This window comes from Zeugodacus cucurbitae, chromosome 6 (assembly GCF_028554725.1).
Source record: "Zeugodacus cucurbitae isolate PBARC_wt_2022May chromosome 6, idZeuCucr1.2, whole genome shotgun sequence".
In the NCBI taxonomy this organism is placed as follows: Eukaryota; Metazoa; Arthropoda; class Insecta; order Diptera; family Tephritidae; genus Zeugodacus; species Zeugodacus cucurbitae.
In genome coordinates, this window is record NC_071671.1 from 23,915,079 (window position 1) to 23,939,654 (window position 24,576).

Below are 24,576 nucleotides of genomic sequence, written 5' to 3' on the forward strand. Positions count from 1 at the left end.
TATAAAAAAAACTGTTTTAGAAAAAATTTTATGATTTTTGTACAAAAAAATCCATTAAAAAAAAATATCTAAAAAATAATTTTCCAACACCACCCACATCGTCCACATGCTATTACAATCACTTTAATTTAAAAAATATGTATTGCAATTGTATTTTTATTGAGTACACAAAAATATTACGCCTTTATTTAGTTTTAAATTTTCTTTTATTCTAAATTTTCAATATATTTTTCTTTTTATATAATCATGACTTAATTTAAAAGCTACAAATCTGATTTATTGTATAATTTATATTTAAAACCTAATTGTGTAACCCTCATACCAAGTCTTAACTGTCGTGCTAACCTAGACGCAATATGCTAACTGTGATGCACAAGCCTTTACTTTCAACCTAATCACACTTACTTTGAACGCAAACAAAAAATGCTTAACAAACCGTAGCATACTATTAGGAGTGTAACTTATTCGTTGAATATTTATTTTGTTGTTTATTATATTGCAGTTATTCAATAAAATGAAAATTTTAAACATTTTATTGAAATTGTGAAATTTATTATAGTAAACAATTTATTTCGATGTTTTACTGGTTTGCATAATTATTTCATGCAATTTATATATACATCTTTCCTTTCTCTCTCTCTAAACTGTTGTCAAAATGCACACTCTTTGCAAGCATACAGTTACGTATGTACAGACTCAGACTTGCTATTAAATGCCGAAATTTAATTTTTCGAATAAAATAATTTGTTTTTAATATTATAAGTAGGAGCAATCCGTCATAATTTGCCAAAAAAATTCAAATATTCAATTTTTATAATATTTTTTTAAAATAATTTTAAAATATTTTACATATTTCATTGTTTTAAATAATTCAAAAAATGTATATTTTGTTTTGACGAAATTTCGCTACTGCACACATATTCACAAAATGTCAACTAACCTAAAATTTCAATTTTACCTACATTTCCATAATATTCTTCTCTTCGACTTTCTTCACTCTTTACACACTGGCATACATAACTTTCTTATAAAATATGCATATTTATATTAAAGTAACTTATTTTTTTTTGTTCTACTATAGTTTATATATTTTCCACACATTTTAGTGATTTTCTTTTATTTTCGTCTAAATTTTGTATGTACATTTCATTCATTATAAAATGCGAAAAATATATTTGACTGGCAAACAGCTTTTAAGCCACACAAAGAAGCGGAAATTACTGTAAAAAATATTGCCGTTGCCACTACAGACATACGCTACATTTGGCAATACAATTAAATTGAAGGATATAACTTTTGATTTTCTTAAACAAATTCAAATTTCTTATAAAAATTAAAATTGCACAAGAACTTTGGGAAAAATAGATGAAAATTAAAAAAATTAAACTAAATAAAAAAATTAAAATAAAAAAAATAATTTAATAAAAATAAAAACAACAAAAAAATTATAATAAAAAATTAAAAAATAATAATAGAAATAAAGACTAAAGATTAGATTAGAAATTAATAGAATCAAGATTAAAAAAACTAACTGAGAGACTTTGTAGAATTAAATTATTTACGTTATAGATTCGGAAAATACTATAATTAATTCATGTCAAATTTATAAAAAAATGGGAAAAAATAGATAAAAATTAAGCAAAAAATATTAAGAATTTCAGAATTTAAAAAGCAATCAGAAAATATTGAGAATTATTGAGAAAAATAACAAATAAAGAAAAAAATTAATAAATAAAAAAATGAAATAAATGTATAAACAAATTAAATGAAATAAAAAAAAAAATAAATAAAATAAAAAATAAATAAGAAAAATAAAATAAAAAAATAATAATAAATAAAAAAAGTATAAATTAAAAAAATCAGAAGTAAAAACAAAATTTAAGAATTTAATGTAATAATTCAAGAAACTCTAAAATATACTTAGAAAATTTATGTAAAATTTATATAAAAATTTTGACAAAATATTAGACCAGATATTTATTAAATATAAATTAAAACTGAATTTGTTTGGTGCTTTTTTTTAAATAAAAATACAAATTAAATAATTTAAAAATTTTAATAAAGTTTTTAAAATCAAAAATTGTTATATTAAATTAATATACAAAATATTACAAATTAAAAAATAAAAAAAAAAAAAAATATTAAAATATAATTTACTTATTTAAAAACAATAAAAAATAATACAATTTTTAAAATTTAATAAAAAAGATTTACAAAAAAATTTAAACACTTGTATAAAGAAAAACTGCAATAACTGAAACTTCTATAATTCGAAGTTCACCGAAAATACACCGCTCCATCTCACAATATTTTCAATTAACGCCACACACTTCACACGCTACCTCACTACATGCTATATACAGATATTTATATAGTTTATGCGTGATGTATGTAGTATATATGTACACATCTAAAACAATTTTGTTTAATTTTCTTTTGATTTTCAATAACTTTATTTTGTTTTTTATATAATATATTTTTTATTGTTTTTATTTAAATATTTTATTTGTTTATAGCTTAATTTATGCATGGTTGAATGCTTGCAACAAAAGAGAAAAAAATTCCACTAGACTTAGCTTAGATTTCACTTAAAGCTAACTGGTTTATGCTAAAGTTACAAGTGCCGAAATTCAATGTGCTATTTTTTACTCAAAAAACTACGTTCTAGTGTTTTTTTTAGTTTATATGTATGCTTTTGCTATTTTATATAAGTAGCTTCCATAGAAAATTGGAAGCATACAGGCGCACAGCAGACCGGCGCTGTGCTGTGTTTTGTTGCACTTGTCACTCTAAACATAATTTGTTTTTGTTTTCTACGCTATATTTATTTAAATTGAAATAACCACTAGGCGCAAAATTATTTATATAATTAAATAAGCCAGCATTCAAATAGTTAACGCTTCTTTGTTTTTGTTTTGTTTTTTTTTTTTTTTGTTACAACTCGTTATACAATATACAATATTTATAATCGTAATAACGCACCTAAAAACACATTACAACTTCCATTATGTTTAATAATAATTAAAATTTACAAAAAAAAAACTATTTAAATAATAATTATAGTTTAAAAAACAATACGTTACTGAAAGTTCTAGTTTTATGTTTTATATTACAACGCATGCGCTGTTGCCGCATTTTAGCGGCATTCACTGTTTTGTTGCCTTTTTGTCGCTTGCTTTTTTTCATTATAGACTTTTCAATTTTTTTTTTTGTTTTTGCATTTTTTTCATTATTTTCATTTTAGTATTGTACATTTCTCCGTTAACAAACCATGCCGCAATTTGTTTTTGTATTTTTTTCTCATAATAATTATTTAATTAGAAAATGAAATTTGCAAATTTAATTTAATTTACAACATCTGGCAACGCCATTGGCCGGTGAAATGTACATACAAAGTTTTAGTTTTGTTCTATGACGTCACAATTCAGTGCAAAGACTTTCATGACGCGTACATGCGATTGATATCTGATTGGTAGCGTTCTTGTATTTCCTTGCGTTTCAGCTTGAAAGCGGCCGTTACCAGACCCATGTCGGGTGACCAAACCTCCTTGCAAAGCGTAATGACGCCGGGCACTTCATACTTTTGCAATTTGCCTGTGCGAAAAACGAAATGAGTTAAATTACGGTTACATAATTGTCATCTCTATTGAGCACTTACATTTTCGTGCGTGTTCGGCTAGTTCCTTCAGCACCGCCTTCTCCATAACAGGCGACGTGCATAACTCTTCGAATGATTTGCACTTTAAGCTATTGCGTTCGGCCAGTTCTTCAAGATGTTTGTGATTGGGCACTACCAAGCCGACGGTGAATTGTTTGGTTGGATCGCCGTAAATGCAGATATTCTCTACAATGGGGCAAGTCTTCAGTTCGGATTCAACTTTGCCGAGTGACACGTATTCGCCGGCCTGCAGCTTAACCAAGTCCTTCTTGCGATCTGTAAATGATTAAAAATGGAATTGCATGAGTATTGGAGAGTTTGTAGAAATTTTTTAAGATAATTTTTATTTAATAAAAAATCACAATATACTGTCCAAGTCATTTTTGCGATCTGAGAGGATTAAAAACGGAATTGGATATGTATTGGAGAGTTTGTAGGCAATTTTTGTTTTTTTTTATGGAAAATTTTTATTATAAAAAAATGTTAATACACTGTCAAAGCCCTGGTTGCGATCTGAGGGGACTATAATAGAGATGGATATGTATTGGAGAGTTTGTAGACAATTTTTATAGAATTTTTTTTTTATTAAAAATATTAATATACTGTCCAAGACCTTCTTACGATCTGCGAGGATAAAAAATATAGTTGGATATGTATTGGAGAGATTGTAGAGAATTTATAGAGAATTTTTTTTATATTATTATATATACTATCTATGTCCCTTTTTAATCTGAGAGTACAGTATACTCTCGAAAAGTAAATTCTCAGAAAGTAAATAATCTCGGAAAAGTTAATCACCTTTAAGATTACACATGCACCTCGAAAAAGTAAATTTTTTAATTTACTTTTCAGAGAGTGTGATAAAAAATTTGAAACGAAGCAAGCAGCGTTTTTTACGATGTTGCAAAAACACTTACTCTCTTGTTTATCGCGTATTTTTAGTAAATAAACTCTCCTACTTGATCCACTTGTTTAAAAATGAAAACGATGCAAATCAGGTATCAGACTTTTTGAATTGTCGTACAAAAATGGTCAGAAAATATATTGCAAAAGAAAAAAAAAAACAAAAGAATATTCAAGATTTTTTCTCTTCATAGTAAATACATATGTAAATGTAAATATGTTTTTCATGTAAATCCATATGCTCCCATTGAAGCATATAAATGAATGAATTTTTTAAGTTTAAAAATGCATTTAATATTATAAAAACAGGTAATTTATGTATATATTTGGAAAAGTAAATTATTCGAAAAAGTAAATTACCCAAAATACCAATCGATTTACTTTTCGAGAGTATACTGTATTAAAAATGGAGCTGGAGAGATTGTGTAGAGAATTTTTAAGGATAATTTTTTTTTTATAAAAAAAAATAATAATATACTATTCAAACTCAGACTAGTTCAATATAAATGACTTTATTAACTAAAATTGTTTATAACCTCAAATTTCATCAAATTTGCTTGAAATATTATTTAAATTAAATAATTGTTGATAAAATTTATCAAAATTGTCAAATACAATGCATAAAATCAATTTCAGCTTTAAAGTAAAGCACTTTAAATACTCCAAAGACCTCTTTAACCTTAAATTTCACCAAATTTATTCAAACAAAATTACTTAAAATATTAATTAAATGAATTATTAGTTGATTAAATTTTACAATTTAAAGATCAATTGCAATGCATGAAATCTGTTTCAGATTCTAATAAAGCACTTTGATCGAAATTCGTTTCTAACCTCAAATTTTCAACAGACTGATTTTTAACACTTAGCACAAATTGTTATTGCTTTTCAACTCACCAATGATTTTAAGTACACCATCTGGATGAATTTCACCAATGTCGCCAGTCTTAAACCACTGTTTGCCATCCTCTTCGAAGAATTCCTCAGCAGTTTTATCGGGTAATTTGTAGTAACCTTTCGATACACAATCACCGCCTATTAACACTTCGCCCTAGAATTGAAAAATATTCGTAAATTACAATCACTAAGGGAAATAAGTAATTTTGTAAGTCCAACCCACCTGTGGATATGGTTTATTCGTAATACGATATCTGCCCTCCTCCCAGTTGACTAGACGTATGTCACAGACGGTCAGCGGTGCGCCAGTGCGACCATAAGTCAGATCACGATCTAAAGTTAAGGCAAAACAATTAGTTATTAGGAAATGGTTTATTATCAATATTGGACTTACCATCCATAACAGCGGCGCCCGATGTAGTCTCCGTCAGCCCGTAACCTTGTACTACCTCAACGCATAAACATGTTTTGATTTGTTCGTGTGTATCGGGTGAGAGTGGCGCACCGCCGGAGAGCACTAAACGCACGCGACCGCCCAACAATTTGGAGACCTTCTGAAAAACTAACCTAAGAGGCGAGAGATAAGAAAATTTTTAGTTCAATTTATTACAAAACTACTTTTTACTTTATATGGCTTACTTATCAACCAATGGCGTCTGATAGCCACGATGCGTCCAACGCACTTTGTATTGGTAGAGAAATTTGAAGAGCGCCTTCTTGAAGGCCGAACCCGAATTCACTTTGTCATTAATGCCCTTGGAGATGCGATCCAGAATCAACTAAAAGCGGAAATAGTTGAAAATTCAAGTAAAAGAAAGATGAAATAATAATTATTTTCTCAACTCACCGGCACGGAAGTCATGCATGTGGGTCTCAAGACGGTCGCGTCACCTTTGCTGCCGCGCATAATCTTGCTGCTGGTGTCAATCAGCGTCAATGGTGTGGAATATCCAATGGGTACGCCGGTCATTAGGCAAACACTTTCGGCGAGTAATTCGAAAACGTGCGCCAGCGGTAGGAAGCTGTAGGGAGAAGAGGTGGGGTTATTCCATTATTTGATTCACTCCTTAATTTCTTACCCAATCAGCACATCGTCGGGCTTCACGGTCACCACATCACAGAAACCCTTCATGGTGGCAATGCAATTTTGATGCGACAATAAGACGCCCTTCGGTGTGCCTGTGGAGCCGGATGTGTACATAATGATGGCTGTGTCTTCGGGTTTGGGTGGTACGCTCTCTGTGGGTGGACAGAAGGGATTGATTATTGTCAAATATAATTTAATAAAAACAAACATCATTACACACCAAATTTGCTCTCCTGCCCCATGCGCACCACTTGCGAGAAAGCGAGTACGCGTACACCGTTCTTGAAGCCTGTTGTATCGGTCTTATGCAACTGATCCTCCATATAGATAACGGTATTCACATTGGGGCATTTGTCCAGCAATTGCTTGAATTTGGGCAATAGCTCGTGTGATGTGATCACTGTGGTGACTTCGGTTTCGCTGATGCCTAAAAGAGGAATTTAAAAAACAAGAACAAAAACATTAATCACAATACAAAAGTCTACCCAAAAACACAGAAGTACTCACAATGCGCCACACCATCATCACCCAATGTCGCGTAAACAGTTACAATGGACATCGCCTGCTTGAAGCAACCATGCGCCGCAATCATCCATTCGGCACGCGTCTCGGCAAAGATAACGATATTCTGTCGCGCGCTCTGACCACACTCACGCAGGCCACGCCCGAAAGCGGTAGCCATGCGATCGGTCTCAATGAAATTCTTCCACTTATACTCGCCCATATTGTACTTCTTGAAGATGCGTCCGTTCGGTTGCACCTCATCCTCTTCGCTGAGGATCTGCCGCGTGCCCAGACAACGTTTGTTCGAGTGCACCTTGGCCACATAGTTGAACATCTTTTCCAGTGTGTCGATGTTGTTTTGCAGCATCTTCACGTGAACCTCGCGTGGCGGTTCAATCGTGCGATACGTCAACGAATGTTCATCCGAGCTGACCACGCGCGCCTAAAAGATAGCAATGCAAGAGAATTAGTATGTTTTCGAGGTTTGGAAATGGAAATATAAATAAGTTTGCCAGTGGGTGTAGGATAGTGAGATATTCACACATCAACTTTTGGAACCCAGTGTCAGTTTATTGTTGTTGTTGTTGTTGCATTAAATATACATTTAAATAGACAGTTACGGCATAAAAAAAAATTGTGGGTAATGGTGAGGTAAATTGTTTGTTTTGTTTGGGGTTTGGTGAGTAAAATGGTTGAAGTAGACAATGCGCCTAAAAGTAGATTTTTGTTTGCGAAAAAACTTCGTACGCTGTTTCGAAACAACGTGAAAACTTGAAAATTTTTATTTTTTTAGAAGCTTTAAAGAAATTTTGATTTGTAATAACGTTTTTAGTACATTTTTGGAAATAAAATATTAAGTTTTAAATAGTTTTTAAAAACAAAAAAATTATTTGTATTTAATTTATAATATTTTAATAATTTTTTTTTAATTTTTTCATTTTATATTTTTTTCATAAAAAAGTTTTTTTTATTAATTTGGTAAAAAAATTTCATTTAAAAATATTTTGTATAAAATATATTTAAAACAATTTCTTTTTTTGAAAAAAGTGAAGTTTAATTATTATAATTTTTTAATTAAAAATAAAATAAATTTTTAATCTGAAGTAAATGTAAAAATTATCGTAAAAGTATGCAACATTAAAGAAATTGTTAAAATAATAAATAACTCGCAAAATTTAAATAATATAGACTATTTAAAGAATTTTGCACCAAAAAAAACTGAAAAAATATAGTTTTTAAGGCAGAAAATTTTTAACACATCGGGACCACTTCCTGCCACCATTTGGGTACACCGTGATTGGCTGAGAGTGGGGTAAAACATCGAATAAAAATAATTATGTACCAACCCGTCAAAGAATATACAACTTGTGAACATCTCTGGTGCATGGGAGTGTTTTTGAATAAATAATTAACAATTATTTTATTATTTGAATTTAAAAAAAAAAAATATATATATATACTTTTTTATTTTTTAATGTTTTTGAAATTGTACAAAAAAAAATTATTAAATTATAATAATAAATTATTTAAGCCAAATTAAAAGAAAACAAGTATCTGTACATAAACAATTAAGGATATCCGGAACGATAGGAAACACCGTTAACAAAATTAAAGGAAATACTATGTATACAACAAAAACACAAACAAATGAGAGCAAAACCTCAATGTCATCTGCGGCAAAACGCGGTTTCTCGTCCGTGCCGGCGCCGAATTTCTTAACTGGAACAGCCTGACGCAAAAGCCAAAAACAAAATATGAAGAAAAACAATAACAATAACAAACAGATAATAAACAAAAACAGAGATATGAAACGATTATAAGCATGAGCAACTTTGTAGATAAACACAATGCGACGGTGAGTATGTTGTTGCAACACACAAAAAAAGCAAGCATTTTTATGAGTGTATGTTTGTATGTAATTTTTTTGCGTGTATGGGTGTCAGCTGTTTTAATATATTGTATTTATCGTTTCGACTGATTAAAAATTCATTAAAAGTGTTTAGCAGTGCCGCTTAGAATGTTGGCCATAAATTTAATTGCCACAAACTTGAGTTTATTGTTGTTTAATAATTTTTCGATTAAATGCATATTTCACAGTTGTTTTGTTATCTTGACAACAACGTTATAATCATAAAAATCCAAATGGTTGAAGGACTGTACAGATTTCAACATAGCCAAATTTGCCTGATAAGGCATCAAGTGTGGAGGTCCAACTTAATAAAAAAAAAATAAATTTCCATTCAAATTTTTTTGGAAATTTAAATAATTTGTAATGCGAAAAAATAGTTTATTTAACATTTTTATTAATTTACATTTTTTATTATTTTATATTTGCTATTATTTTATATTTTCTATTATTATTTTAAATATTTTATTTTTTTATTTTTAATTTTTTTTTAAAGACTTTTCTATATTATATACCTAATTTTGCCATTTTTGAAATTATTTGGAGAATACATATATATTTCAAAATGAATTCAAGTGGTCCGTTATCATGCTTGAAGATCAAAAGTGAAGTGAAAATATAAATAAATTCTGTATTGCACGTATGCACAGGTACAAAGTCTAAAGTTTAAAATTGTCAGAAGACTTCCTGTAACAACACAAGGGTCAATAAATAAAACATCACACTATCATTATTAGTGATTTAACACAGGTGGCGGGCGTAGACAATGATAACTTGTTAGCAAGTAGTAAAACTTAACGGCAAAAACAACAAGTAATGATGAGAATCACATAATTAGCGATAATTACTAAATAATTATTAGCAGCCGTCAAGTGTGTATGTATGCGGAAAAAATTAATATATTTGTATAATAAAAACTCAAAATGATTTTAAAATTGAATATAGTAAACAAAATCGTAAAAAATAAAAATAAAAATTTAAAGAAAGAAAACTAACAAACACTTAAAGAAAAAAATAAATAAACATAAAAAATAAAATTGAATAAATATAAATAAATATAAATAAATAAATAAAATATACACTTAAAGAAAAAAATAAATAAACATAAAAAATAAAATTGAATAAATATAAACAAATAAATAAAATATATATAATAAATATAAATAAAAACAAGTAAGGAAGGGCTAAGTTCGGGTGTAACCGAACATTTTATACTCTCGCAATTTATTTATTTAACTTTATTTATATTATATAATACACAATTTGACCCACATATTCGTCATATATATTGTATAAAGTCCATTGAAAGTTGGAAACCATAATATTTGGTTAGAAGCACCGAGGTCCTCATGTTCGATATATGGGGCCTTGAAAACCTATGGTCCGATTTCGGCGATTTTTAGAATGGGGCTGCCACACTATTAACATAGTATTTGTGCAAAGTTCTGCACCGATATCTTTACTAGTACTTACTTTATATATTGTAAAGTAAACGAATCAGATCGTCTTCAAAGTTCTGGTATATAGGAAGTAGGCGTGGTTGTGAAGCGATTTGGCCTATTTTCACAACATATCATTGGGATGTAAGGAAACTATTACAAACCAAGTTTCATTAAAATCGGTCGAGTAGTTCCTGAGATATGGTTTTTGCCCCATAAGTGGGCGACGCCACGCCCATTTTCCATTTTGTAAAAAAATCTGAGTGCAGCTTTCATTTGCCATTTTTTATGTGAAATTTAGTGTTTCTGACGTTTTCCGTTAATGAGTTAACCCACTTTTAGTAATTTTCAACCTAACTTTTGTATGGGAGGTGGGCGTGGTTATGATCCGAATTCTTTCATTTTTGGACTGTATTAGGAAGTGGCTAAAAAAAACGACTGCAGAAAGTTTGGTTTATATAGCTCTATTGGTTTGCGAGATATGTACAAAAAACTTAGTAGGGGGCGGGGCCACGCCCACTACCCCAAAAAAATTACATCCAAATATGGCCTTCGATCCTACGATCCTTCATACCAAATTTTATTTCCATAGCTTTATTTATGGCTTAGTTATGGCACTTTATGTGTTTTCGGTTTTCGCCATTTTGTGGGCGTGGCAGTGGTCCGATTTTGCTCATTTTCGAAAGCAACATTCCTATGGTGCCAAGAAATAAGTGTGCCAAGTTTCATCAAGATATCTTAATTTTTACTCAAGTTGCAGCTTGCACAGACGGACGGACGGACAGACATTCGGATTTGAACTCCACTCTTCACCCTGATCACTTTGGTATATATAACCCTATATCTAACTCGTTTAGTTTTGGGTGTTACAAACAACCGTTATGTGAACAACACTATAATACTCTCTTTAGCAACATTTGTTGTGAGAGTATAATAAAAATAAAAAAATAATAATAATAATTAAATAGAAAAAATAAAAAAAAAATAAACAAAAAAAATAATTAAATAGAAAAAAATTAAAAATAAATATTAAAAAAAAATAAATTTATTTTCTAATTTGAAAAAAAGATATTTATCAACAGTTTCTAAATTAAAAAGAAATAATCAACAATTTAAAAACTAAAAAAATATGTATTTAAAAATATGATATATAAAAAATAAATAAAAAAAATTAAATATGTTTAAAAATTAAAAAATAGATATTAAAAAAAAAAATAAAATTAAAAAGGAACAATAAAAAAAATCGTATTTTTACTAAATTATAAAAATATAAAGTTATTTTTATTTTTACCAATTTCAATTTAACCAATTGAAATGTTTTTTCTAAATAATTTTTTTTTTATTAAAAAAATTAAACTCAAACTCACTTATATTTTAATTTTTATTTTCCTCCACATTGAATTTATTTTCATTTTTACACTCACCTTGACGCGTCGCGACTCCTCTCTTCGCTTCCATGGCCGCTGCAACACCAAATAAACCGGCAATGTGATTATGTCACAGACAAAAGCGAGCACTTTGATAGCACCGATCGCGCTCTGCACCCAGAAACTTTCCATTCTGGCAATTAGATATGAAAATGAAATGCATAGCATTAGTCATATAACATAACGGTATATTTTTACTAAAAAAATCAATTTATTTTGTAATTTTTGTAAAATTTTCATAATTTCTTGTAATTTTTTGTAATTGTCAAAGTCACATGTTCAGAAAACGTCAGTAAACAGCACAGATCAGTTGATGAACACAACACTAAATCATCAACTCATACCATATATGAGTGTAAGACTTAAGTTTAAGTAACTTTACTTTGTCCACTTACTTAACGTAAAGTTCAAAGTAAATTACGGTATAAACTAACAACACGCACACCGAAAATAAAAACGCGAAATAAATAAATTTACACGCCCCAAAAACTGTACGTCCTCAGCTAGATGTAATTAAGTACTAAACGCCAGCACAAATGCGACTAAACTAGAAGCGAAAATAATTCTCTAAATACACTGTGGGCCTGTGGCGTATTAAGAAATTTATTTGTCTGTCTGTATGTATGTATGTATGTACGCTTTACTTCATTTCAGCCAACTTAAGTTAAGTTGTAGGGTCGTCGCACGTAAAATTTTAGTACGAAAATCTGCGCCGGTGTGTGTATATGTGTGTGTTATCTCGACGTTTACGAAACTTAGAGCAACAAGTGCAAGAGGCAAACGCAGCCAAAATAAAAACAACAAAATATGAGTCGCGTGCGCTTTTCCTTGTATTGGTAGCTGTGATAAGACTGCTGCTGTTGTGTCTCATTTGTTGTTGGTTGGTATTGGTAGAACAGACGTCGACGTCAGCTGATCATTAGCTGATAAAAACATAACGCCAACACAAATGAGAAAGCACATGTCATTACATACAGACACAAATGCTACGCTCACCGCATGCAACCATGCCACTTTTCGGCCGCTCGCAGTTTGCTTTTGATCCACCCATACATACATACAGTTAAGTACCCCAGCACGCTAACAGGCGGACCTTGCACGATCAGTTGTCGATCAGTGTTGATAATTGTGCTAATTTTTGTGCGAAATTAGTGTGCTTAGCAATAATATAGTTATTTATGATTATAGATTCATGCATGCTTTATTGTTGTTAATTCATCAATGTTGTAATCACATAAGACTTGAGACACGCGAGAGTATTACGTTTAATCTAGGAAATTGCACAGTCGATTTGATGAGAAAGGTCGCGATGTGTTCTCTCTTCTACAATGCAGACAGTTTTTTTAGACTACTCCCACACCTTACATCACCTAGCTTACACATTACAGCCCTACCCGGCATTTAACCAGTGGTTAAGAAGAGGCTTTTCAAAAGTACTACATTTAATTGGGGCTTCTTAATGGATTTTCACTTTCAAAGTGACAAAAAAAAAATAAAAATTTAACCGGCGGTTAAATATTTAACCAACGGTTAAAAATTCAAAAATAATATTATGGGGTTAATATATTTATTTTTATGTATTAACTTCAAACTGACAATGAATAAAAATTTAACCGGCAGTTAAATATTTAACCAACGGTTAAAAAATCAAAATGTTAAAAAAAAAATTAATGTTATTTTTTGAGTTAAAATTTAAACAGGAAAAATATCAAAATTTAGTGGTATATTTAACCAGCGGTAAAAGTAATAAAAAAATATTTTATGTTTTGTAATTTTTTTAGGCATTAAAGGCTCAAACAGAAGCATTTTATATCTAACTGACTATAGCACTATTTTTATTTCGTAATTATAGTTTGATTCTCCATAAAAAAAAATGAAACATGCGTTATCATTATAAATTATGCACACACAATAAATTGAAATTATTGTAAACACAATAAAACTATAATTATCAATTATCGCTATTACATTTACAACCGTAAAAACAATAACTTTACAATCGTATGGTTCACTGTTGAACTTTGGACCGATACGTAATTACGTACTATTACTATGCATTAACTTATCAATAAAAAGCCTGCGCTGATTGCAAAACGTTGAAATTTTACCTCGCAACTATGGAAGGAGGAAAGAAGAAGAAGGTTTCTTAATGAAGTAAAAAAAAAAAACAAAAAAAATAAGAAAAAACAATAACAAACTTATCTATCACTTAAACTATAAGATAAAGCAATATATATATACAAGGGTAGGTCAATAGATCAGTAGAAGTGGTCAGAATTTGTTTAAATATTAAAATATATACATTTCTTCATAACTTGAGGATACGTTTGTCCTTAGAGGAATAGTTTTTTTTCTGCACACTATATATATTAATTTTTTTTTTAAGTTTTTAAATAAAAATTTATGATTTTATGTATTTTTTAAACCATCCAAATTTTAAGATATAGAAAATAACCAAAATTCAAAAACAAATACTAAAAAAACGTATTTATCTTATCATCACACTATGTGGTGCAACAAATTATTTTACAACAACAAAAATGCACTAAATATCGAGAAATACGCATTACAAATACTTAAAAAAACTTATCAGGACTGATAAATATTCAATAGAAATCTAAAATAATTTTTTGTAGTTTAATTTTCAAATTCTTATAGTAATTTACTTATTTCAATATCTATTTTGATTAATATTTTTATACTCTCGCAACAAAAGTTGCTAAAGAGAGTATAATAGTTTTGTCCACATAACGGTTGTTTGTAAGTCCTAAAACTAAACGAGTTAGATATAGGGTTATATATACCAAAGTGATCAGGGTGACGAGTAAAGTTCAAATCCGGATGTCTGTCTGTCCGTTCGTCCGTCTGTCCGTCTGTCCGTCCGTGCAAGCTGTAACTTGAGTAAAAATTGAGATATCTTAATGAAACTTGGAGCACGTGTTCCTTGGCACCATAAGAAGGTTAAGTTCGAAGATGGGCGGAATCGGACCACTGCCACGCCCACAAAATGGCGATAACCAAAAACACATAAAGAGCTATAACTAAGCCATAAATAATGTTATGAAAATAAAATTTGGAACATAGGATCGCATTAGGGAGAAGCACATTTGAATGTAATTTTTTGTAAAAGTGGGCGTGACCCCGCCCCCAAATATGTTTTTTGTATATATCTTGCAAACCAATAAAGCTATATAAACCAAACTTTCTGCAGTCGTTTCCTTACACAGTCCAAAAATGAAAGAAATCGGATAATAACTACGCCCACCTCTCATACAAAAGTTAGGTTGAAAATTACTAAAAGTGGGTTACCTCACTAACGAGAAACCTCAGAAACACTAAATTTTACAGAAAAAATAGCAGAAGGAAACTGCACTCAGATTTTTTTACAAAATGAAAAATGGGCGTGGCATCTCCCACTTATGGGTCAAAAACCATATCTCAGGAACTACTCAACCGATTTCAATGAAATTCGGTATATAATACTTTCTTGACACTCTGACACATGTGAAAAATGGATGAAATCGATTCATAACCACGACAACTTCCCATATAACTCAATTTTGAATTCCATCTGATTCCTTCACTTTATAATGTATACATAAGGAACCAATGAAGATAGCGGAATAAAACTTTACACAAATAGTACAACTCTGGCTTCACTTGAGAAAAAATTGTCGAAAACGGACTATAACTTTTCAAGGACCCTGTTATCGAACATGTTGAACTCCGCGCCTAAGGGTAAATTTTAACCGAAAATATGGATACATCTCTTTGATAATTTAATGTAATTCAGAGGAAATTGTTTGTTCTAATAGTGTGTCTCGGTTCCAAAGTTCTCCTAGCTCCCATATACTTAATTATAAGTTTTTCAAAAATATGGTGGGCTTTAATCTGCATATATGTATTAATTAATATGTGAGATATCTTAGCGAAATTAAGTGAGTGTATAGTCTTGGATATAGTGTACCTTGCTGGTGAAAATGAATGAAATCGGTTCAGGAATTTCCTCAGCCCTCATACACTATATAGGACGATTTACGTTATTCTATTAAACTTTGTGCCGAATTTATAGGTAAATTTGGGTGTTATCTTAATAAAATTTCTTCAATAAATTGCGAGAGTATAAAATGTTCGGTTGCACCCGAACTTAGCCTTTCCTTACTTGTTTTTATTATTGCTATGCACAGTTATCATTTAATCATCAATCACTGCAGTGCATAATTCAACAGGTAGCATACACACATACATACTGTATGTCAAGAAACTCTTTACACACTGAAAAAAAAAACATATTTTTTTACTTTGCATGCAAAAATAACGCCTTTAGTTATTTTTTCAATATTTTTTTAATGCAGAACTATTATTTAGCAAATTTTAAATTAGTAGGTTCAAAAATAAAGACAATACAACGAGAGGGAATATTTTAAAGCAACAAAATATGAAAAATAGTTTACACATTTTTAACACTGTCAAGAAACTCTTTACACAAAGTACTTAAGCTACAGTTTAATGAATATATGAACAGTTTAATGAATATATTTAATAACTGATACTATGTTAAACTAATTTTAATATTTAGTATGACCCCCCTTAGCTTCAACTACGAGCCTAGTGCGATTTTTCATGGAACTGACCAGCTTTTGTAGGTCATATTCCAACGGAATTTAATGCCACTCTTCCAGTACTGCTGCTTTTAAGGCGGCGCGGTTTTTGGGCTGCCTTTTTGCCACTTTTTTCTTCAGATAAACCCACAAATTTTCAATGGGGTTCACGTCGGGGCTCTGAGGAGGTGTATCTATGACCTTTTGGCAATTATAAAGGAGCCATGTGCGCACAGTGAGCTCCTTATGTTTGGGGTCATTGTCCTGATAAAATTTAAATTTTGGCTTATTATCGACAATAAAGCCAAATTTTTCCGCACTTTGCCTCAAGTTTGTTTTGAGAATGGAGAGATATTGCTCAGCATTCATTGTATTTTCAATAAACGCAAGATCTCCCACTCCCTTGCTGCTAATGCATCCCCAAACCATCACCGACAATTTGCCGAATTTTACTGTCGGAATAATGTTGCGCTGATCTTAAGCTGTTAACGGCTTGCGCCATACTCTAGTTGGTCCATCATTGTAGAACAGCATTATTTTGGTTTCGTCACAGAATATGACCTCATCCCAATAGTTGTCCGGCTTGATGCTCATGTTGACAGCAAAAGTTATGCGCTTTTCAACATTTACTTTCGAAAGCAGCGGCTTCTTACGCGCAACCCTTGAAGAGTATTTGTTTCGCAGAATTAGTTGGCGGACGGTTTCATGTGAAACGACCGTGCCACACTCTTCTTCCAACTCCTTGGCAAGGGTTCTGGTCGAAATTTGGGGGTTTTGACGGACCTTACGCATGATAAGGCGGTCTGCCCGCTCGTCGATCTTCTTCTTTCGACCACTTCCGCACTTTGCTTCCAGTCTGTTTTCATTTTCGGCTCAATTTAAAACATTATAAATTGTTTTTCGCGATACACGAAACATCTCCACTAGCTCAGCTACAGATTTTCCAATTTGGTGATTATAATAAATCAATTGGGTAACGTCAAAAGTCAATCTAGCTCCAGGCATGTTAAATAATTTTGAAATTAGCTTTTTGACACGTGTGCGCATAGTGCAGAGGCATAGATAACAGTAAAGTACCGTTTTTTCTTCAAATAAAACAAAACAGAATCGAAAACTAAAGTGTGTAAAGAGTTTCGTGACAGTGTTAAAAATGTGTAAACTCATATTTTGTTGCTTTAAAATATTCCCTCTCGTTGTATTGTCTTTATTTTTGAACCTACTAATTTAAAATTTGCTAAATAATAGTTCTGCAGTAAAAAAATATTGAAAAAAAATAAATGAAGGCGCTATTTTTGCATGCAAAGTTAAAAAATATGTTTTTTTTTTCAGTGTGTAAAGAGTTTCTTGACATACTGTACATAAATACAGACAAGCATGCTTAGCAGAGCTGCACAAGTTGCTGCAATGCTTGAGCGACGAAATTATGATTGCTTATCACAAACGAAAAAAAATAAATATTTTTAAAACCTTATACACATAAAATATACTTAGGTATGTTTATAGATTTCGCACAAAAATATGGCGTGATGTTATTGGCTTAACAATTTTCTTAAATCTGTTTGTATTCGATTTTAAAAATTAGACTTTGGCATTTCATTATTATTTATGTGTTGTTGTTATTGCTGTTGGCATGCGTGCCCTTTTCGTTTGTATGAATACTTAGTTTTTATAAATAAAATAATGGCAGTCACTGTATTTATTAGAATTATCATGATTTGTATTTAAATGAAATTACAAAAATAGTGGAACGTGTATTATGTCAATATAATAATAAAAATAGAGTTTATTAAAATAAAATAAAATAAACAACAATAAAAAGTTAAATTAAACACACGCATTAAATAGATTACGTCAATTCATACATATTTGTATAAGCAGCAATGTAACACTAAATAAATGATTTAATCGATAACAAACGATTTCGATAATATTGACACATTCATCAGTATTTACCATTTACATAAAACTAACTGCTTGCAAAATTATTTTTGATTTAAATAACAGTAATTTATCTGTGTTTTAAGTTTACTTAATATGCCGGAAACAACTACATCTAATGTAAAAACCAAATTCTTAACGCACAAAAAATATTCTAAACAAAGCTGTTGCACATAAATTCTTTCATAATTAGCAATAAGAAATGTCTTATACTTAAATGGGTTTGAATCAGTTGCAGCGTAAAATATTATCGTAACTATGAATCAGAAAACAGTTCCAACGACCTAATTGATCATTGTTTTAGTGACCATACTTCAAGGGGCTGTAGGTATATAAACTTATAGACTTACTCTCTGAAATGCAATATATTCATAAGAAAGAGAGGTTGTTGTGGACTGAGGAAGACACTTTCTTTTGAGCTTTTTAAAAGAATACAAAGAATGTGCCATAATTTATAATAACCGCTATTTCTCTCAAATCCTAACATAACCGATACATTTTAAGACGGCATGAACTCTAGTGAGACTTTGAAATTCACTAATAAAATGACCAAACCAAATTATTATGAAAATAGTGATGACAACAAAACTACTTTAGCATGAAAACCACAACACGTGACCACTATGGCACCAAAAAAGTAAAAAAAGTCGGTAAATGTGATTGCACTAAATAAAGACCATACAAAAATGTATGTAATGATGCATGTAATTTGTAATAAGCGCAATGTAACCACCAAAATATAAATATGACAATAAAGATGTGATTTTCTCAGCGAAATGGGTCATATATTAAGTAAATTGCATGTGTACTTACTGTGCGTCATCTTCGATAAACATTTTCAAAACGTCTGTATGCGAATCGATATGAATGCCCAGACAGGAAGCAATGAAATTTACGCGTTAAAGTGATGTAAAATAAGCAGAAACAGTGGCGTGTTACTTCTGCTGCACTTATTTCCTTTATATATTGCAATTTTTATTTTTATTTTGTACTTCTCTTGTTGTAGTTGTTACTACTGTTGTACGGCCGTTGATAACTTTGCACAATTTCTTATGTATTTTTATTTTGGATATGCGTTACTTATTGCTGAATACTAGCTGCTTGCATACTTCTTTAATTCATACAGATATACAATCAAAATGATCTGTAACGATATAGACACAGAAGAAAACGATACAGCGAATGTGTAATAATGAATGAATAAAACATATAAATGTAATCAAAAAACATATATTTACTTTGGAGACAAGCGATTTTCATGGCAAAATATGTAAATCAAATGAAGTATAAAGAACACTTACACAAAGGATGAACAAAAAATTTAAAAATTTGTGTATAATGGACCAAAACAAATATGAAAAATATTTTTTTCTCACAAATCACATTTGATATACATATCTACCTTAATGACAATATAATTAAAAAGTCATAAAAACTAATAATAAATGTTTAAAACTGGAAATACACAATAATATTGCGTATCACAATCAAATAGCGCCCCAACAAGTTATCAATGAAACCAGTTAAATGTAAAAAATAACACATACAATTTTAACAAACCAAAACAAAATATAATGTATCAGTTAAACGTTGAAACAAAAAATATGTGTACCGTTAAAAAGGTGAAAAATTATATATAATATTTAAAAAGTACACAATGAAAATATTTACGCATTTAAGCAAGTAAGAATGGTGCTAAAATTATGTTTTTATTTTTTTCGTGTTTTTGTTAATGATCAACACCAATAAAAATGCTGCCAAACCCCCACGCCGTCACAATGTCGCTTTGTGTGCCAAAAAATTCAGTTGGACTTTAACCATTGTGATATTTTTTTCGCATTAACACACATACATATGTTTGTCCACCATAACAAGTGCTATTTTTAAACAAACTTAAAATATATGTACAAATGTATACGAGTATTTTTCGAAATTTAATATAAAGATTAACCTAATAATTCATTAAGATATCAATAAAATATATAATAAAGACTAATAAGACTCTTCATAAAAATCCCGCAAATCTTTTTAATTATTTTTGGAATTAGTGTAAGACTAATACAAATTTTAACTAATATGATATTGTAGTAAAAATAGTCGGAATTGATTTTCATAGTAGTTTTTAGAAATATGGCAAATCCTAGAGAGAGAGCTGTCAACCTTTCTGTCAAAATATACAAGATGAAAAATTGTACACTGTATTTGACATTTACGTTCAATATACTTTGGAAAATATATATTATAAGTGAAGAATGAGAAGCGAGAGAAATAGAAATATTTCACACATCTGTAAGAAGTGATATAAAATCGGACCGACATGGTGTTAAGATTCGAACAATATAATCAAACAATTCCCGAACTAATATCACAAATATTTGTTGTTATTAGATGTTCCATACTCCTTGAAACCACTGTTGTTGTTGTTGTAGCGGCAGTAAACATTTCACAAATTATTATGATTAATTCTGCCGATTTGACAGTCCTTGACCGTAGAATTGAATGTCGTGGGAACCCCTTTGAAGCCTCTCTTTACTTCTTCTAGACCCATTATACCTAATATGACATCTGATAGTCCAGTCCATCTTGCATACTATATCGGTTAGATATTATCTGAAATATTTTAGGAACAGCAATTTCATTTGATACCGAAAATTTATGTCATCAGTTCACCTCTTTCCCTACCTCCTTACCTTTACGGTTCACTTTAGAGTCGATATCACTAATAATAACTGAGATATCTCGCTCTTACCAAAAGTTGACCTGATATCAATCGGTCCACAACGGACCTCTGTACCGGTACTGATTTTTAATGCCCATTTTTGCAGATATCTCAATATTTTTCACATTTTTAGCGCTTATTACTTGAGAGAGTAGTTAATGTTTCGTACCAACTATCCACAAAACTTCCTCAATTATGTTTGATTAAAAAAAATTATTTAATTTTTCATACAAATTTAATTTCTTTTTTATTAAAATTTCATTTAGTTTTTATTAAAAATCTCATTTATTTTTTATTAAAATTTTTTTATTAAATTTTCGTTAGTATTTTTTTTTTTAATATTTTCATAAAAATGTATCACAACTAATGAGGCCCAATTGTGTATTTTCATTGAAATCTTTAATATTCACCATTTTCACTTCAAAATACATTTTTATTATAAATAATTCACTATCAGCTCGTATTATTTATGAAGCAATTTGGAGATTTTATTATTTTTTGCATTTGCATTTTCACACAGTTTGACGTTTTGTTTACTTTCTAATCCACCCACCAGCGCCCATTCAGCAATCCACAAAAACAAAAACAACAAGTGGCAATTTTTCAAAATAAAAATTTATAAGCTGCCGCGCTCACTCTTTCAATTGAGGCTAATTGAATTGATAGCCAGTGCGCAAGCAGAAGAATCAGAAACAAAACAAAAAAAAAAAAAACGTTAAAAAACGCAAATTGGACTTTATCATCACTTTTGTCTTATATATTTTTCACGACTGTCATGCGACACCCACAATTTATCACATTTCTATTTATCCTTAAGCAACGTGCCAATAACGACCCTAGTAATGTCTTCTTCTCTACTCTACACACGCCACCTTCTCCACCCGACCCACTCAACAGCGACGACGCTCAATCACACCACACCACTTGGCCTAACAAGCTCAATGTCATTTGCCAATTGTTGCCGGTACAAAGTCTAATGTGTGTACGCCACGCCGTGTAGCGGCATCAATTGCATTCGTTGAACCCCAGCCCCAGTCGTTTGCTCGGTCCAAACCCATTCAAACAATTATTGTAACCTGAAGCGTTTGTTGAGTGTGTTGTACTTATGATTTCTAAACAAAAGCAAAATAACGGCAAACAGCAAAAATAAAAACAACTTAAACTCAAATATAAGTTAAATCGTAGTGATTAGTTGCGTTCAAAGTTCAAAAGCGCTCTCATGACATCGGCATATCACTTCACATTGTTTTAAGATACTTCATTTTTTTTGTTTTTGTTTTAAATGTATTAATATGTTTTTGTTATAATTTAGAAGTGCTGACACAGGTAATTTATTTATTTAGATGTTATAAATAATTTATTGATAATTTTATTCGTCATCACGTTTAGATGATATCGGTCTTCCTGTGAGGGCTTATGGGTATTTTGTTTAAAGTTTCGAAGTTTAAGTGTGACAAAGTTCAAGGTAAAATTGGTTACGCAGTAAAGTTTCTATCTCTTGATATTTTACAATTGAAAAAGCAAAATATTAAACAAAGGTTAAGGTTACAAGATCGTTTAAGATACTTTGAGAATGGCAAAATTGGATACTAGAAAAAGTGGACCTTTAACACAACTGAGTTAAGTAAGAACTTATACTACAATAAAGAAAGCTACGATCATCTGATAAATCTAGTGGTTATTTAATTAGGTAACTCCAGAAAATGGCAACCAACAGGGATTTCAAGTAGTTCATTTTCGGATAAATCATCCGCAACAGATGTAATATGGACAAAGAAGTAAAAATAGCTCAGGAGTGTCCTTTTTCATATCGAAAATTACTCTTATCGAAAGGTATACAGAGGTAACTCTTTTAGATTTCAGTACTATTATTGTAGCATCAAAACTTCAATTCAAATATTATTGACTAGTGCTATAGTGCTACGGAAGGATCACTCCGAGCCGTTCGATACCAAACGAGGTTTCGGACAGGGTGACTCACTATCGTGTGACGTCTTTAACCTGATGCTGGAGAAAATAATACGAACTGCAAAGCTAAATAGAAAAGATACAAGATTAGTTCTGCTATTTTCAGAATCGATAAGGAAGCGAAGCTTATGGATCTGGTAGTGAACGAAGACGATACGAAATATCTTCTGTCATCAAACAAACAATCAGCACATTCGCGTCTTGGCTCCCACGACACTGATGATAGTCAATACCGCAGACGATCAGCGGATCAGTCTTCACTTGATATTACCAATTGTCGCCAAATCGCTAAAAGAAGGAATGAATGGCGTGCTGTTGTAAACTCAAAGAAAAAAAATAGCTGCTGCACGCAGTAAATAGTAAGGATCAGGATAACCAATTGATCTCTCATATACATCTACAAATATGGTAAGAAACCCCTAAATCATAGAAGCACAATCTATGCAACTCTCCGGAACGACCGAGACACAATTCGGAAATCACATACCAGGGTGTTTCTACTTTTCATTTCCAAAGCATATAGAATCCGGAGACCTCAAGTTCATAGTCTTTGTAAATACTTAATGATGGTATCAAATGACTTGTCTAACCAGATAGTTTAGCGCAGATCGAAGAAAATTGCGATGATTAGAGATTCTTCCATAGAAACTGAAAGGACTCGGATATTAAATCTCAGAAAGATTTCAAGGGTTCAGATCAATAGTTATATGTAACGACAGTAAAAAATAACAACATATTGAAATCAACTAACTGGTAGAGAACTTAACTAATGTTATATGATAGCGACTTGTCAAAATGTGATACTTCATTAATTTACTTTATTCTTTAACTCGATAAGAAATTTATAAATAAATATAATACACTGAAATATTAATTTACTCGTAAATTAGCTTAGTGACAGTGAGACGCAATAAAACATACATTAATTTTAATGAAAAAATCACTTTGAAACGAACAATTCTGTGTAAAGTGTTTCGAGATGTACTTCAACTTATGAAATTTGGCGTGCAATTATCACAACAATAAAAACATATTAGCATTTCGTAGGCATCGCTCGCAAAATTGCCACCATCCGGTAAGCGCTGCAACAACAGTTGACACCTAAAGCCGGGGGCAAGGTGCAAAATTACACAAAATCGTAAACTAAATGGAAAAATCAGTTAAACGAATACTAAAACTACAACAAAATTATTGAAATGGACTATGAACGTCAACACTAACGCTACAGTTATTATTATTTAGTGTTGTTATTGTTTTGCGTCTTCCCGCATTTGTTTTCTTTTTGCGCTGACAGCAGATCTTGCCATCTGTGCCATAACTATGTATGCCATAAGCTCGTGCTCTGTGGCGAGCAGTGGAATAATTTCGTAGACCGGGTCCAATGTCCGACACACGATTCGGATAAATAAACATGCGTTAAAGTGCTGCTCATTTAATAAAAGCACACAGATAATCAAAATATTGAGCAAGCGCCGAAAGCATGTTGGTTGTCACCGTTGTCGTAGCGAACAAGCTTACATGCGGATATT

At 30.8% G+C, this 24,576-nt stretch overlaps 1 protein-coding gene and 1 long non-coding RNA gene across 17 annotated transcripts in view; one reads left to right on the plus strand and one right to left on the minus strand.

Moving 5' to 3' along the window:
• Positions 1-2,668: 2,668 nt before the first annotated feature.
• LOC105210724 (fatty acid CoA ligase Acsl3) overlaps positions 2,669-24,576 on the minus strand; it is a 50,351-nt gene continuing 28,443 nt past the window's right edge. For 9 of the 16 annotated variants that reach the window (XM_054233003.1, XM_054233005.1, XM_054233004.1 and 6 more), the window contains one exon: positions 19,205-19,504. Coding sequence is in view for 7 of the 16 variants with exons in the window: in XM_029039301.2 (XP_028895134.1) it covers positions 3,440-3,594; positions 3,659-3,934; positions 5,459-5,612; positions 5,682-5,791; positions 5,853-6,025; positions 6,098-6,237; positions 6,306-6,480; positions 6,538-6,697; positions 6,766-6,972; positions 7,053-7,491; positions 11,819-11,954; positions 19,174-19,196 (2,148 nt within the window). In the remaining 9 variants the exon portion in view is untranslated. Of the gene's footprint in view, positions 3,595-3,658; positions 3,935-5,458; positions 5,613-5,681; positions 5,792-5,852; positions 6,026-6,097; positions 6,238-6,305; positions 6,481-6,537; positions 6,698-6,765; positions 6,973-7,052; positions 7,492-11,818; positions 11,955-12,216; positions 12,379-19,173; positions 19,505-24,576 lie in introns of those variants that run through there. The other 7 variants (XM_029039301.2, XM_029039300.2, XM_011181859.3 and 4 more) reach the window with 3 other exon arrangements.
• Positions 22,228-24,262, plus strand: LOC128922472 (uncharacterized). The gene is made up of 4 exons (XR_008471674.1): positions 22,228-22,405; positions 22,469-22,703; positions 22,770-22,922; positions 22,990-24,262. It is a non-coding gene; the product is annotated as an uncharacterized LOC128922472 (long non-coding RNA).